Source organism: Myotis myotis, unplaced genomic scaffold (genome assembly GCF_014108235.1).
Source record: "Myotis myotis isolate mMyoMyo1 unplaced genomic scaffold, mMyoMyo1.p scaffold_m19_p_2, whole genome shotgun sequence".
In the NCBI taxonomy this organism is placed as follows: domain Eukaryota; kingdom Metazoa; phylum Chordata; class Mammalia; order Chiroptera; family Vespertilionidae; genus Myotis; species Myotis myotis.
Genome location: NW_023416324.1, coordinates 178,318,526 through 178,334,774, shown reverse-complemented (window position 1 = coordinate 178,334,774; position 16,249 = coordinate 178,318,526). Strand labels below are relative to the sequence as shown.

General features: G+C 41.4%; 1 protein-coding gene across 4 annotated transcripts in view; it reads right to left on the bottom strand.

Annotated features, from left to right (window-relative positions):
• Positions 1-6,928: 6,928 nt before the first annotated feature.
• PEX5L (peroxisomal biogenesis factor 5 like) overlaps positions 6,929-16,249 on the bottom strand; it is a 232,876-nt gene continuing 223,555 nt past the window's right edge. For all 4 annotated transcript variants that reach the window (XM_036352041.1, XM_036352043.1, XM_036352042.1 and 1 more), the window contains 4 exons: positions 15,123-15,320; positions 14,049-14,214; positions 13,247-13,404; positions 6,929-7,133 (listed from right to left, as the gene is read on the bottom strand). In XM_036352041.1, the coding sequence (XP_036207934.1) occupies positions 6,929-7,133; positions 13,247-13,404; positions 14,049-14,214; positions 15,123-15,320 (727 nt within the window). The remainder of the gene's footprint in view (positions 7,134-13,246; positions 13,405-14,048; positions 14,215-15,122; positions 15,321-16,249) is intronic.

The window sequence follows — 16,249 nt, the reverse complement described above, 5'->3', positions numbered from 1 at the left end:
CCTAGACCCACCACGCCACAAGACCCAGACTGGTCGTTTGGTCGTTACGGTGTTATGGCCACTGGCCTTTTATAATATAGATGTGTTGATCCCTCACAGAAATCTGAGTTCTTCAAGTGCAAGTTTGATTTAATTAACTTAACCACTGTCCTGCACTAGAACTGTACCTGTACATAGTAGGTGCTCAAATATTTATTGACCAAAAAGAAAAAAAAAGACCCTATAACAAATACATTTTAATGCTTTTATTCTAAAAAAAAAAAAATCACAAAATCCAAGTTTAGGTTAAATAATATTTTAGTCTTAAAATATTAACAAGGAAGATTTTAAAGTTTTTTTTCATATCTAAAAATGCATTCCTGATTTCCAGTTAACTCATGCAAAATCATATGTAGTGATATTCCACAAAAGGACCTTTTAACCAGTAGTAAAAGTGGATTCTATTTGAATTGAAGCAATTCTGATTCCCAAATCTCATTTTGAAAGATTTCTGAAAAGATCTTGAAGCCATAAGTTTATTTGAAAACATAATTTAAAATTACCCAAATATAAATACAATTTAATAATGTGAAAAAGGGAAGGCATGCTTCCAATAATGGTACAAAAACACTACCTGAATCTTGGTACTTTATAAATTATAAGCCAACTGAGTAAATTAAATACATCAATATAATAGGTTATTTTTGTGGTAGTAATTTTATTTTAAAGAGCAACACAGGGAATTATTAAGAAGAAGCCTTAATACCAACAGAGTTGTCCTATGACACATAATATTTCATTAAATACACAGACATCATGTAGTGTGACGATAACTTTTACACCCCCCATTGCCATTAATTTACTATAGGTCACTTAATTTGGGTTGGTGTTAACTTAGAAACAATGTAAACATTTAAAGTTAAATTTCTCTGTTATCTATTTTAGCTTAAAAATGAAATCCCAAGATTTTAAACATTATTGAGCATAATAAATAAGGAAGCATCACAAAACAGTATTTTTAGATTAGACTAGATATACAGTATCCATAGATATACAAAATATATAGAAATGTCTTTTCTAAATAGTTAATAAATGCTTGTTACAGTTTGTAAAAAGTTTACTAAATTAATGTGTGTTTTTTTCAACCCATGTAAACAAATTTACGTAATGAAAATGGAAGAGGGTTTGGGTGAGATGACAGGGAAAATGGAAAGGAAGTTGGTAAAAACTCAGGTTTGCTGTATTTCCTTTACACACTGGTAACATTTTCAGTCACAAACACATTCCTCACAGGGTGCAATTCCTTTACGGTATCTACGCGAACATTTTCCTTATCTCAGTGAAAGTGACAAATGACCTAGTTGAATGTCTATCCCTTATTCCTTTTTGTGTCGCACCATTTCACTCAAATAAAAAGAGAACATTTTATTGTTGAGCAAATTGTCCTTTTCCCCATCTTAATATTATTTTGAGTGCAGGTTTCTAAGGGAAGTGTCCCACTCTAACATTGCAAGTTCGTTTTCTCTTGTAGAGAAGGTCGTGAGAAAACAGTTCCGAGATGGAGGGCTTGTTTCTAGAGGGTGTTTTTTTCTTCTTCTTCTTTTTTCTTTTTGGTATTTCTGTAAAGGTTGCAAGTAGCGAAAACTTTATTCAAGGCAAAATACCACATGTGAGTTTGTTAAACCTCACACTTTAATTTTCGTTTTTTCTTCTCTTAACTCTTCAGTGTCTCCACACAAAGGTCTTTGCTGTGTGTTTGGGAAATACTGTCTTTGAGCTCATATGTGTGTGTGTGTATGGGGAGTTAAGGATGGATGAAATGGTGACAAAGCTGTTCTAACAGAACCCCTACTGCCTCGCTGAGCTCTGCTCCCTCCACTTCTGGTCTCCTTGTCCTGATTTCTTCATATAGCAGGGATTACAGACAAAGGCCATGAGAAGACTTCAGAGCTGGTCTGAGTGACCATAAAACCACCTCATCACCCTCAAATTTCAATGTTTTTAGACATATTGACCAAGTCCAGCTTCTTAAGGGACATGGATTCAAGTAGCTCAACCTACCATACAAACAGGAATACGTTGAGGACATGGTGTGGCATCTACACACTTGCTACATGACATTAGAGGCTACTAAGGCCCCATGTTCATTTCCCTTATAATGGTTTTCATGTACCTGGCATTACTCTAATCTCTACCTTATTTAGAATCTCAGTATTTCTAAATTTATTCCTAAACTTTTGGAAAATATTTGAAATGCACTATTCAGCATTTAGAACCCAAAACTGAGCTGAAGCAATCAACACGATTTTGTTCAGTAGTCTTCGGATATGTGGATTTTGCTTAAGTTTTAGATCTGTGTGCCTCTGCTGGTCAGAGGAGAAGTTTGGCCAACTGGCTGCAACGCTGCATAAACCAGGCACGTGGATATCTGTCAAGTTCAGTGTGACGGCATGAAAACAATCTCAAGGATAGGATATTAAAAACAAATAGAAAAACTGTAACACAAAGTTCATGAAAATGCTTCCTTGTTCAGAAGCAAGGAAAAATAAGCTAACCCATGCGGCGTAACCATGCACTGGGTAAGTTCACATTCAGTAGTGTTATCTTGCATGCTTTGGTTAATATTTGAGTAGGCAGATTTGCGAGGATTAATGCATGCGTTACTTCTGCACCTGAGGTTATATGCTTCATTTTTTAAAAATTGCCTTTTTACAAACCCTTATGCCAGAGTTAATCTCCAACACTCTTAAAAAATATATATATGTATGTATCTACTTAGTTCAAAACAGTTTATAGTTCAACCAGTTCTGTAAATACTGAGGAGGTAAACTGGGCAGTAAAATCCAGAGAGGGAATGCATTTGGAATTATTTAGAAAGGTTAAAATTAGGTGTGTGCATGTGTAGTAATTTCTAAAATAAGAGGCCTCGAAAAGATGGCACACGAAGTAAGCCTTCAAAATACCGTTTCGAAAAAACATTTCAAGGTGTAAAACAACAGCAATAACCATGTGAAAGTACAGCCCGGTTCTGTGGAACTGATTCAGGGACAAGTGAAGAAGGAGCACAAAAGGAGCTCGCTTTTATATTGCCAAGGAGCTCACAAAGTTTATGGTAAGTAGTTTGGGAGGTCCTGGTACAAGTGGGGCTAGTACAATTGTGTTTAAGTCTTGCTTGTACAGCAACACTATCCTAGAAAGATTGATCTAGTGCAATTATCTGGACATGGACCCAAGATTCAACTCAGTAGCTCTTGATTATTACGCTAAGTGAAATAAGCCAGTCAGAGAAAGACAAATACCATATGATCTCATTATATGTGGAATCAAATAAACAAAATAAACTGGCGAACAAAATAGAAATAGAGGCATGGATACGTGGAGCAGACTGATGGCTGTCAAAGGGGTTGGGGGAGGGGGACTGGATGAAAGAAGGTTAAGGGATTAGCCAAAAAAAATATATGCACAACCCACAGACATAGACAACAGTGTGGTGATGGGCAGAGGAAATGGAGGGCGGCGGGCAGGGGCTCGGTGGAGGTGGGCAAAGTGGGGGAAAGTGGGAACATCTGTAATAGTGTTAACAATAAAAATAAAGTAAAAAAAAAGAATGAAGAAATGGCATAAAACTGTGGAAATGGGTGTGTGTCCTGGACTTCCAACCCCGTTAAGTATCACTAATTTGCTGTTTTAGTTAAAACGCAGGTTGGCTGAGAAAGCACCGCTCACAGTTCTCTATGAAAGTTTCTTGCTGAACAAGATCTGCCTTTCTTTCAAGGAGTCATGGGGAGTGATTGAGGGAGAAAGCAAAGGGAATGGTGACTCAATATGATTAATCCAGTAAGTGGACACTTTACTCCTTCCCCTCCCCTCTCCTATCCCTCCAACTCCTCCTCACATTGAGGTCTACAGCACAGAGAAATAGCCCGCTAGACATAGTTATAACCTATTTTGAAATTCAGCAATGATCACTGGCATTCTCTGCATTTTCATCTAATCTCCTGGAGAAATTGGTCCTTGAAAGGCCACTATGCATTTGAGTGGCCACTCCTGTAAAATTGTACCATCCTCTGAGAGATCTTGGGCTGCTACTCAGTAATGCAAGAGAGAAGATAATCAAGGCCTTCCCAGAGCGCTTCCAAGGGAACCAAGGCCATCCTTTCAGATGGAAAGAGTAATATAAATGACAACTTTACACCATGACGATAAGATACCAAAAACAATTTTTTTTAAAAAAAGTGTATAAACTTAAGAAAAAGATGTATACAATAAAGACTGTTCTAAGATCTTGCTACTTACTTTTTGGTGTTGCTCTGATTGCTATAAACTTTCGCTTGCTTTTTAGTAACTGTTTTAACTTAATTTTAGTAAAAATATTATGAAAAAATGTCTTGGGCAATAATTCTGCACCTCCCAACAGGTAATAGCTTAGGAAAATCTTGGTTCTGATGGACACTAGATTATTGGAGAAAGTCCTACCAAATGCTTTTCAAATTACCAAATTATGAAGGGAATGGAAAATTGTTCACTCTCGCTGAAAACAATTCTTTGGAGTTTGAAGTTGCTTTATATTCAAATAGCAAAATAAAACGGGGCCCCCAAATTTGCCAGTACTTAGCAACAATCAAGTTAAATAAAAACAGTGCACATTTACCCAACTGTCAGGCTTTAAATTGTTACTGATCTCATGTACGTAGTGGCAGCAAAGCTAATAAAACAGTCTATTATTATTGCAAATCTAGTTACTACTGAAAGTCTAGAATGTTGTCATAAACAGAACTTTTGTGAAAGTGGCTTTGAATCCTTTGTTTAGAGGTTCCTAATGGACTATGATGGATGCAAGTCAGCTGGCCAGCGTGGATGCACAGGGATACGGAGGAGGAAGGAACGGGCCGAGAAGGGATGCTATTCCGTCAGGGATACTCAACCAGGTAGCTACCATCGGTTGGCAGCTGGCCCCATGAGTCCTTCCCAGGCCGAATTGCTAGGATTCTGAAATTCTGGAGAATACCATTCTTGAAAATCTTGTTGAGCTTTTCTTTGCCTCTGAGCCTGCAGGAAAGTAGGTTAAGATTGGTTGTCACTGCTGCCCAATGGTGAATGCCTCAATGCCTCAATGCCTCAATGCGTCACCTCACCCTAGTGAGCTTTGACAGTGAACAGCAAAGCTGCCACCACATGCCCTCAACTTTTTGTCTTTATAAACTAGAATAGGTTATAACGTATGTAAGCCTCAAGGATTTGTGGTTTCATGTTTACCTGAGGCCCTGTCCTATGCCAGGGACTTTGAATGTAACAGAGGAGACCATTTCTACCTGCACCCCGAGTTCAGTATGTGTGCAGTAGAAGCTCACTCCCCAGTCAATTGAACTATCTTGATCCAAATGCTGTTTTTTCCTGGTTAACTATAATCATGAGTAAAACCAGCTATTACTAACCAAAGGGCATGAAGAAAAGCTGGAATCAGATTGCTTTGGGAAGATTCTGGAGGAAGCAGACAAACTGAAGAAGAATGGGACAACTTACTAGGACAAGTTACCGGAACTGGGCATTGGTGAAATTATATTTTGGTTAGCATTTTGCAAACAATTTTTCTAATCCTTTCAAAAGTGATGTCTTTCTCAATAATTGCTGAGCGCCCGACAAGCACAAAAACACTCTAAAGAACTGAGTGGGATGGAACCAATGGAATAAAAGACCATTGCCAACAGAAGTCCTGGTACTTAATAAATGTTCAAGAGGAGAGCCTAGGGGCTTGCATTTTTCATGTGAAACCTCTGATGTTCAGGGAGATTCAGCTCAAAAGTACTGATCTCTGTCACTTGGAATGCAAAAGGGCGAGCAATGAGATTATTATGGAACTCAGAAAAACACAATTTTTAGGAAAAATGTATTTATCACTCTTAAGAAATGCCATTTAAAATATTAACAATTGAAAAGGAATATCAGTGTGCAGGGCAGTTAGTAAGCAAGTAAAATATGACATTTAAGTAAGTTAATGTTAAGTCATTAGAAATGACATCATCAAACTTCCATCCTGCAGAGAATGCATGAAGAAACAGTGTCTTACCTCTTGCTTAAGGTCAAACAATCTCAGACAGCACGTGAATAAGATCTGTGTTTGCATATTTACACCCTATGTCACATCTGCTTTGAGGAAAACACTCCTTCAAAACCCTACACTGTAAAAACTATTTTCAGGAATTTTTATTTGGTCCATTGAGCTAACAAGGCTGAGCTCCCAAATCTTTTACCCCCGCCCCCCCTTCCCCACGTTAAAAATTGGAGCAACAAAACAAAACTCCAGCAAGGCATAGATGAGATATTAAAGTGCATATATACAGTCCCAGAAAAGTTTTGATTGGGAACAGCAAAAATTTCTAGTGCAAAAACTGCTTTTGCCAGCAAAGCTCCTTCTCTGGAATCAAAAAGCTACAGTAAAAGTTAAAATTGGAACGGGTTTAAGCAATGCCTCTTTTTAGTCGAGTTAATATTTGTGCATGCACCTCGGCCCAAACTATGTTCAATCTTCTAAAAGGGGGAATTTTAGGGGACAGTTCAGAAATAGTCAGAATTCCCTGATCTGAGGCAGTGCTTTCTCCAGGTGTCGCACGATCAAGTTCCTTAGATGTGTCATCAGCCGCAAGTGGGGACGAAAACCCAAAGGTGTCTTGCGACAGGCTTGCAGCTTGTGGAGAGAGTATTCACATAGTTACTTCATCTTGGTTAGTCTTGAGCCTCTCGCTTCTTCTTTCGAGCCCGACCTTGACTCTATATAACATTTTGTGCTTTGGGATCTGAACAGAGACTGGGCATTGTCTGTAGGAATTCCCTCAGGCTCTATCACCATGGCCTTTTGAACATCCGGTGTCACCATTTTGGAATTCATAATAAAATAGGTTTGCATTTCTGAGTACACATATGGACAGGGATCATTACTTTTTCTTTTCTTTCAAGGATCCAAATTGAAAGCTCTTAGGAGGACATCCAGGTCACCGAGATTGGCCGCCTGGAAGAGTTCTGGCTGGTCCATCAGAGACAGTGCGATTCTGAGGGCAGCCCAGATGTTCCCGGAGATGGCAGGATGAGGAACTTGCTGTTGATTCCGGCTTTTCCTCTGCAGACTGAGGGCAGTGAGAAAATTGCTGACCGCTTCTCTAAGAGGGTAGAAAAACAGACATTTACAAATGCAATGCATTTCAGAGTTAGCAAATAAGACAACAAAAAATGGATGAAGTTATTTTACTCTAAAATCCTAAATCACCTCTCTATGGTGTGTGGGCTCATCAGATGAACAACTTTCTGATTCTGTCATTACTCTTTTGTGAAAAATCATCGTTTAATGCAGTGAGATAAGAAAGAAAAAAGCAAAGCCATTTTTATTTAGGAAAATCATGTGGGAGAAGAAGAAGAATGGCACTGCTAACTCTTCAATGCATCCACTTTTCTCTACTCCAAGAACGACTGGAAGACGTAGGCCATTCACAGATGTGGTTGATAAAACTAGGGTTGAAGAGGCAGCATCTGGTCCCACTCAGAAACGAAGTGTCTAACTTTTCCTATTAGTGATAGAAATATGGGGAGGAGCAGGGGTTGAGTTCAGTTTCTTATCAGAGAATCTGGGCTTGTATCCCATTACGTAACTGTGGGCAAATTTTTTATCTTCGACAAGACTCAGTTCCCCCGACTATATAATAGGGAGAATAGATGTCATTTTAAAACCTTGTGAGGTACAGTCAAATCATTTGATGTGAAAACTCTTATCATTAACTTAAATTGTTTTCAAAGTGTTGTTGGAGGAACCCTGAGGATCAATGAGGCCAAATAATTTTTAAAGTAATCCTGAGATGTTATTTTACCTTGTACTCTTATTCTCTCATGAGTGTACACTGGAATTTTCTAGAGACCTCATGATTTACAACATCCCACAGATTGAATGTGGAAGCAGAAATGAGTCTTCTTTTAAGCAAAATATTAATAGATTCACAAAAATGATAAAAGAATGCCACTCTTCACTAAACATTTATTTTTGTTTTGTTTTTTTAGGGGTAAAATATGTAATTTATATTAACATATAATTAGTTTATTATATTTAAATGAATCTTTCAAAATTTTCTGTTTAATTTCTAATATGGTAAAAATTCATAGATAAGACCCACATAAGAAAAGCCCTGTGAGGTTCTCAGTAGCTGTTAAAAATGTGAAAGAGCCGAAACCGGTTTGGCTCAGTGGATAGAGCGTCGGCCTGCGGACTGAAAGGTCCCAGGTTCGATTCCGGTCAAGGGCATGTACCTGGGTTGCGGGTATATCCCCACTAGGAGATGTGCAGGAGGCAGCTGATCGATGTTTCTCTCTCATCGATGTTTCTAACTCTCTATCTCTCTCCCTTCCTCTCTGTAAAAAATCAATAAAATATATTTTTAAAAAAATGTGAAAGATGTCTGGCTTGTGTGGCTCAGTTTGTTGAGTGTCATCTCATGCATCAAGAGGTCGCCAGTTCAATTCCTGGTCAGGGCACATGTCCAGGTTGTGGGCTTGATCCCCAGTAGGAGGCACGCAGGAGACAGAGTTTATCCTCATACTAGTGGCCTAGTGCCCGGATTTGTACACATTGAAAGTAAATTAATTAGAAGAAATATTTTAATATCACTATTCGCCCTTTCTCTATAATAGAAGTGTCAACCAAATTCATGATTGACAATGACAGATCGAAACACATTCGTGCGATTTGTGCCAGAGAGAGCTTTATAAGTATCATGCATGTGTGAGTCAACTTAGCCTTTTATATATATAGAATAAACTTGCTTAATTAGACCAGCTTTCTGATTTAGCTAAACTTTTTCCAGCCCAGTGAAGCACCCCAACTTCTGTTTCAGGTAATTGTCAGCAACACAGCAGTAAATATCAACATGAAGCAGATTATTACTGTAGATCATGCAGGGAGAAAAAAGGGTAAAATATTTAACTGAAGCAGTATTTGACTATATTCTGCGCAGTGACAAAACCTGAAGTCATTTTCAAGGTCCACCATTTCTTACTTCTTTTCAGTTGGGTCAAGTTTCTAAACTTTCTAAATCTCTGTTTTCCGGCTAATGAAAAGAAAATAGGATTCCACCGAGTCTCCTATCTACCTACTCCAGGACTTCTGTGAGGCTCAAATGAGATGAAGCATGAGAAAACGCTTCACAGACATTTGGTTAAAGTGTAAAATGTTGTCACCTGGCTACAAAGCAAGTCGTGTTCCTGGTCTGAAGAAACTCCAAGGAGGCTAGTCGCTAGGGAGAGGATACGTGACGTCATTACCTGGTGCCCACAGCGACCATTTCCACACTGGGCTGGGCTGTGGGCCACATTTTAAGCCATGGGGTCTTGGCAGCGTCGGCTGCGATTTGGTGGGCTGTCACTCTGGAGTGGTGGCGGGGCCTGTGTCCCACTTGGGGGAAGCTGAGTGTTGCTTTGTCGGCGCCAGGTCCGCGGTGCCATTTCTTTGTAAATGGCCAGTGTGTGTCATGACAGCTCCTGCATTGAGTGTCTGCCCCCTGGTGGTCAGTGTGCATCATAGCGACCAGTTGGATGGGTGGAGGGACAGGTAGCATATTAGCTTTTTATATATAGAGATTATGATTTATTTATTTATTTTTTTTGAGATTATGATTTATTAATTATTGTATTATTTTCCACACTAACAACTGTAAACCTACTTTTGCCCACCTGGTATTATTATCAAAGGGGAAGAGATTTATTTTTTCATTAAAACGGGGTCCTCACTTTTGAAATGGTTAAGATTCATTGGTCTAAGCCAGGGGTGGGCAAACTTTTTGACTCGAGGGCCACAATGGGTTCTTAAACTGGACTCAGAAGAAGGAGCTGCGACCGTGTTTCCCGACGTTGCCATGTTAACACTGCTGCTGGTGAAGGAGCGGAGGGGAGAGCAAGAGAACCCTCTGCTCTTTCGGCTCCGCGGGCCGGATAGAACAGCCGAACGGGCCGGATCCGGCCCGCAGGCCGTAGTTTGCCCACGGCTGGTCTAAACTCTACTCTGGCACTCCGACTGACGAAAGGGTAGCATTTTAAGCTGTATCCTCATTTCAGGCCACAACTTCCCTTCCTTACTTCAACTGTATTCAGTACTAGGGTAGGGCGTGCCTTTGGCTTCTTATAGAAAGTGTGAGGTGACAAACAGTGAGTGTTATAACGTATACACACACACACCTGCAGTTCTTAAGGGGCACGGCCCAGACTTTGTACCAACTCCTGGCTCTCCTCTGAGCCACATCTCTATTGAGGGTTGTTATTTCTTACACATATGCTTACAGCCCAAGTTAAACTTACTTCCAGAATTCATTTTGTGTCTCACTTGATGATCTTTTTATTTTTTTCAGGAAAAAAATGCAATATGTTTATCACTTCACAAGCTTTCCCACATCCAGCATGACAATGTAAGATGTACAAAACTTAGCCGAGAAGTTCCAAAGTTGCTATTAAATTTGACGCACGGCCCTAGCCAGTTTGGCTCAGTGGATAGAGTATCGGCCTGTGGACTGAAGGGTCCCAGGTTCGATTCCGGCCAAGGTCACATGCCCGGGTTGCGGGCTCGATCCGCAATAGGGGGCATGCAGGAGGCAGCCAATCAATGATTCTCTCTCATCATTGATGTTTCTATCTCTCTCTCCCTCTTCCTTCCTCTCTGAAATCAATAAAGCAATATATATTTTAAATTTGATGCACAGTTACATTTGAGTTTCAGATAAAAACAATGAATAAGTTTCAGTTTAAGTATGTCCCATGCAATATTTGGGAAATATTTATCCTAAAATTATATTTACTGTTTATGTGAAATTCCTACTTAACCACGCATTCTGTATTTTATCCAGCAACTTTAACATTGACTTGCTTTTGGCCTGCTTGAGGATTAAAGTCCACACCTCACCAGGATTGCCCATTTGTACTTGTCATGGACCTTCGGGGATTTTCCTGCAAATACTTGCCCTACTGAGGCTTACATCTGTGATTGCCAAGCAAGTGTTCTATTGGCCCTTCAAGTATGTTTTCTACACTAAGAAGTTGTAATAACAAAAAAATAAGAAAGCTCATCCATCTTGGCCAGTATGGCTCGGTGGTTGAGCATTGACCTATGAACCAGGAGGTCACACGGTTCAATTCTCGGTCAGGGCACATGCCTGGTTGCGGGCTCGATGCCCAGTAAGAGGTGTGCAGGAGGCAGCCGATCAATGATTCTCTCTCACATTGATGCTTCTCTCTCTTCCTCTCCCTTTCTCTTTGAAATCCATAAAAGTATATTTTAAAAAACAAAAAAAAATGGAAAAAACTCATCCAGAAGCCTTACAAAAGCCTCATTTAATTGAATTCAATGTACCTACATGCACTTATGTATTCATTTACATCTCTCCTTGTTCCAAAAAAGGACCTAAGTTGTATCATAAAATATACCTAGAAAATAAGTGAGTAAAATGTGTAAAGATAAAAGCAGGTTAGGGACATCAGAGGAAGCCAGGGATGAAGTTAACATACAAAATGGACACTGTCAGACCTGAGAGGCGGATGTGCAGGAGGCGGGACCCTGCACGCGGGCCCTCTGCACAGCGGCTGTCATGAACACCTCAGCAAGGTCACAACGTCCACAGCATAAAACAAACCAGTTGCTCAGAGGCCGCTCAGGCTTCCTGGTTTTGACCTGAGCAATCAGTGACTGGTGAATGTTCTTTCTAAGATCCCTTTATTATAAATGCAGCATCTAGTTTCTTTTTTTTGTTTTGTTTTTTAAATATATTTTATTGATTTTTTACAGAGAGGAAGGGAGAAGGATAAAGAGTTAGAAACATCCATGAGAGAGAAACATGGATCAGCCACCTCCTGCACATCTCCTACTGGGGATGTGCCCGCAACCCAGGTACATGCCCTTGACCGGAATCGAACCTGGGACCTTTCAGTCCGCAGGCCGGCGCTCTATCCACTGAGCCAAACCAGTTTCGGCAGCATCTAGTTTCTAAAGCCTCAACATTTGTCAACGGCACAATGTCCTAAAGCAGTTCAGAAACAGGAATTCTTCAGATGGCAATAGGATAATAATAACAATAATGATACTGTTATAATAACAGTATCTAAATAATAACAATGATACTGCTGATGACAGCAGTAACAGTCATAATACTGACTCCTGCTAGGTACTGAGCATCTGTTCTGTGCTGGGCAATTATACTTAAACTGCACAATAATCCTGCAAGATAGACATTATTACTCCGCCACCCCCTTTTTTCGAAGCAGGTGAAGAAATTGAGGCTCACAGTTATGCGCTCAGAGTCATAAAACCAAAAAACGGCAGAACTGTGACTTGACCCAAGCTTTTCTGATTCTAAAAGCCTGCCTCCTTCTGGGAATGAAAAAGGGTGTGCATTTTTTGGTGGGGGTTAAAAACTAACATTGAGTTGTCTCTCTTTTTCCAGTTATGAAAGCAATACCAGTTTACTTAGAAATCAGAAAAAAAAGAAAAAGAAAGAAGAAAAAAATCACCCGAACTTTCATTACACAAAAGAAACGAAGGTCGTTTACGGTCCCTGTGGATGGGAAAAGACAGGAGAGGACACCCAAGTGATAATGAGGAATCGTGAGAGAAGGAGAAGAACATTTCAAACTGTAAACCTACCATTTACAAATATTTCCTTAACATCGTTTTATTACTCACTTTATTGGTTTAGAGAACCTGGGTTCTTGGTTGTGCTTTGCCAAAATTTGGCCCTGGACCCTTTTTAAGTCATTTTGCTGGGTTGTCCTGCCCCCCCCTCCCCCCCCAGGTTTTCTTTTTCTTACCAGGAAAATGAAGGTTTGGATTATTCTCAGAGTTGCCCTTGGGGATGTTAAGAATCCAGATAACTTGTCCCAACCCTGGCTGACCGAATAATAATAATAATGATAATAATAATCTCTAGATGGGGCCTGGGAATGTGCATTTCACATGGTGCCAGTAGATGGCTGCTCCCTAAAGACTGAGAAACACTAAACAAATTGTTGCTGCTTCAGCCGGCCTCAGGAACTGAAGCTGGGAAGCTTACCCTTAGGAGGAGGAGGAGGAAGAGGAGGAGGAGGAGGAGGAGGAGGAGGAGGAGGAGGAGAAGGAGGAGGAGGAGGAGGAGGAGGAGGAGGAGGAGGATTACCCCTAAAAGGAGGTATTTTGGTGGCAAACCACCTTTCAGGTTACTCCGCCTCAGCCCCGCGCCTGGCTCTTGGTCCCCCGCTTGCCGCCATACTTCACCTGTAGGCGCCCAGGTTGATGCAGCTGATGCCCAGGTTGTATCTGGAGCGGATGAAGCCGGGCTGGATCTCCAGTGCCCGCGTGTAGGCCTCCACGGCTTCCTCGCTGCGGTCTCCATTCGCCAAGGTCGCCCCGAGACGGTTCCATAACGAATAGTCCTGATGACAAAGGGAGGGGTCTCTCTCTAACCACCAGCAGCAGCCTCAGTGGCCGAGTGTCCTCCTGTCCCTGCAGGAGAAGGCTGATGGCTGAACATGTCTACCGCGCTCACGGACGAGGGCCGTGACGTGGTGAATTACTCAAAAATCTTTAGGGACTGCTTTGTGAAACGCCTCTCATTCATCGAGGAGAGCTACCATTGGATGCTGCCAGGCAAATCATGTTTCTATTTTAGGTATGTAAGTATTAATAGCCACAGTAGCATGTCATTAGTACTGATCGCTTTCAACCGCGGGGTGCAGGGAAATAAAGTGTAGCAAAACTGCACAGCTCTGCCCAGCGTCGGTCAGTGGTTAGAGCACTGGTCTGCGCACTGGAGGGTCTCGAGTTCAATTTCTAGTCAAGGGCATGCTCCTGGGTTGCTGGTTCGATCCTGGTCCAGTTGGGGCTCATGTGGGAGGCAACCAATCATGTGTCTCTCTCACATTGATGTTTCTCTCTCCCTCTCCCCCTCCTCTCTCTTCTCTCTCTAAAAATCAATGGGGAAAAAATCCTCAGGTGAGAATGAAGAGAATGTACGAAGTACATCTGGTGAAAACGTTTCTTTAGCAGAGAACCATATGGTTTCTTGCTGTGCACTTACCTCTGGCCGAACAGTTAAGGCGGCATTAAATGCATCTATTGCTCTATTAAATTCTCCGCTCAGGTGGAACAGCACCCCTAGACCTGTCTGCAGGTCTGGGTCGATCGTATCTCCATTTTGGTGGGCAGCTTCCAGATATAATTCCTTCACGCCTTCCAGAACAGAGCTACCAGGGGGAAAAGCAGATTTGTAATCCAAATAGTCTGAACGTAAATGATTTACTATTATGTTCGCTGTTCTTTACAGACTGAAAAAAAAATCTGGCTTAAAATACCTCAGTGTATGAGAGGACTATTATTAATACTGCAGTTTAACAATTCCTGCTGATTTTCATGACATACTTTGTCGTACAGAGATACGAACAGTGCTAGGAAAGGAGAGGTCCACTGACCCTGTAAGTAGAAAACCCTAGAGCAGTGATCGGTAAACTGCGGCTTGGCAAACCACGGCCCACGAACCACATGTGGCTCTTTGGCCCCTTGAGTGTGGCTCTTCCACAAAATACCGGCTCTTCCACAAAATACCGACTTCTGTGCATGGGCCACGAAGTTTCAATCGCACTGTACGTGCGCGCCCGCACGTGGTATTTTGTGGAAGAGCCACACTCAAGGGGCCAAAGAGCCGCATGTGGCTCACGAGCTGCGGTTTGCCCACCACGGGCCTAGGGCTGGGTGTCCTGAGGCCTCAGTGAGAAAGAATTTAACATCATGGTTTATTGCTGACAGAAACAAAATTTCAGAAGAAAGGACTCCCGTTGTCCGCCATACCTAATTCTCAGGCTTTATAAAACTTGGCACAAGGCTACTTATTATAATTTATTTTGGGTTAATTATATGTCCAAAGCATTTGGCTTTAGTGTATGGCACTCAGATAAATATCTGCGGTTGCCCATGGTGTAGATCACGTGTCCAGAGGTTGGGCCCACTCTCAGCTCCATCTTTTAAATCAGTGCTGCTCTTCTGGCAGGACGCTGTCCTACACGCCATCTGGAGCGGGTGCTGGGGACCCCAGGCTTGTTCTTTACTGTCATGGTGATTAATTGTGTGGAAGGGTGTAATTTAATGATGTGGATACCTATCCACCGGAGACTTAGACATCCTCCTGGCGAGGCCTGGCGATCCCTTCTTGCTCTTCACAAGGTATTTGTACTTTGGGTTTTGCTTAATCCAGTTCTTCAGCGCGTCACAGGCATCCTGCTGATGGCCCGTGTTCGTGTAACTCACGGCCAAAGCCATCAAAGCTTTCAAGTTGTTGGGCTGCAATTCTAAGCACCTGAAGGAATTGGGGGAAAAAGCCAGTTTCAGATTTTTTTTTTTCGGAGTTAGAGTCTGAACAGTTCTTTAGAAAATCTGAGGTCTTTATTAATTAAATGGTACTGCTAAGGTTATGTGAAGCCCCTGGAGAATATCACATTCATTACCTACACGAAAACGAGGACCTACGCTTATTTTTAAGGAAGTTAAAACTCACCCTGATGCATGTCAGTTTTGGTAATTTTAATAAATAATTTAAAAACTATAGAAAATGTGGCCAATCCCTGCACATAATTTATTAGTAGTCCATCTAACGAGAAGTAGGGGCTATCGTTCACGCTGCTCTACTGTCAATGTATGAAATGCACCTTATCCACAAAGCAAACTGGTTTGAATTACATCTGGACATCCAGAGATGAAAGATGGAACAGCGTTGTGTAAAGGAGAGGGAAATCCCATGTTTCCAGACTATCAGTGTGGGTTTACGGGAGGCCCAGGCTACGATGCTTCCCCTCATGCTACTCCACTGGCCTCTGGCAAGGGCTGTTTAAACCTCGATGTGCATGGGAATCATCTGGGGATCTGGTAAATGCAGCCTCTGATACGGAGGGCCTGCGTTGGGCCCAGGCTGCGCGGATCTGACAGGCTCTCAGGTGATGATGATGCTAGGAGTCTCTGGATAAGACTTTGAGTAGCAAGCCCTAGAGCAGTGGTTCTCAACCTTGGCTGCACAATAGAATCACCTGGGGATCTTTTTAAAATCCTGATTTCTGGGTCTCATCCTCCGGAAATTGTTTCTTTGTTATGGGGTGGGGCCACAACATTAGTAACAAAGAAACAGAATTTCTGGAGGATGAGGCCCAGAAATCAGGATTTTAAAAAGATTCCCAGGTGATTCTAATGTGCAGTCAAGGTTGAGAACCACTGATACATATATATATATGAAAG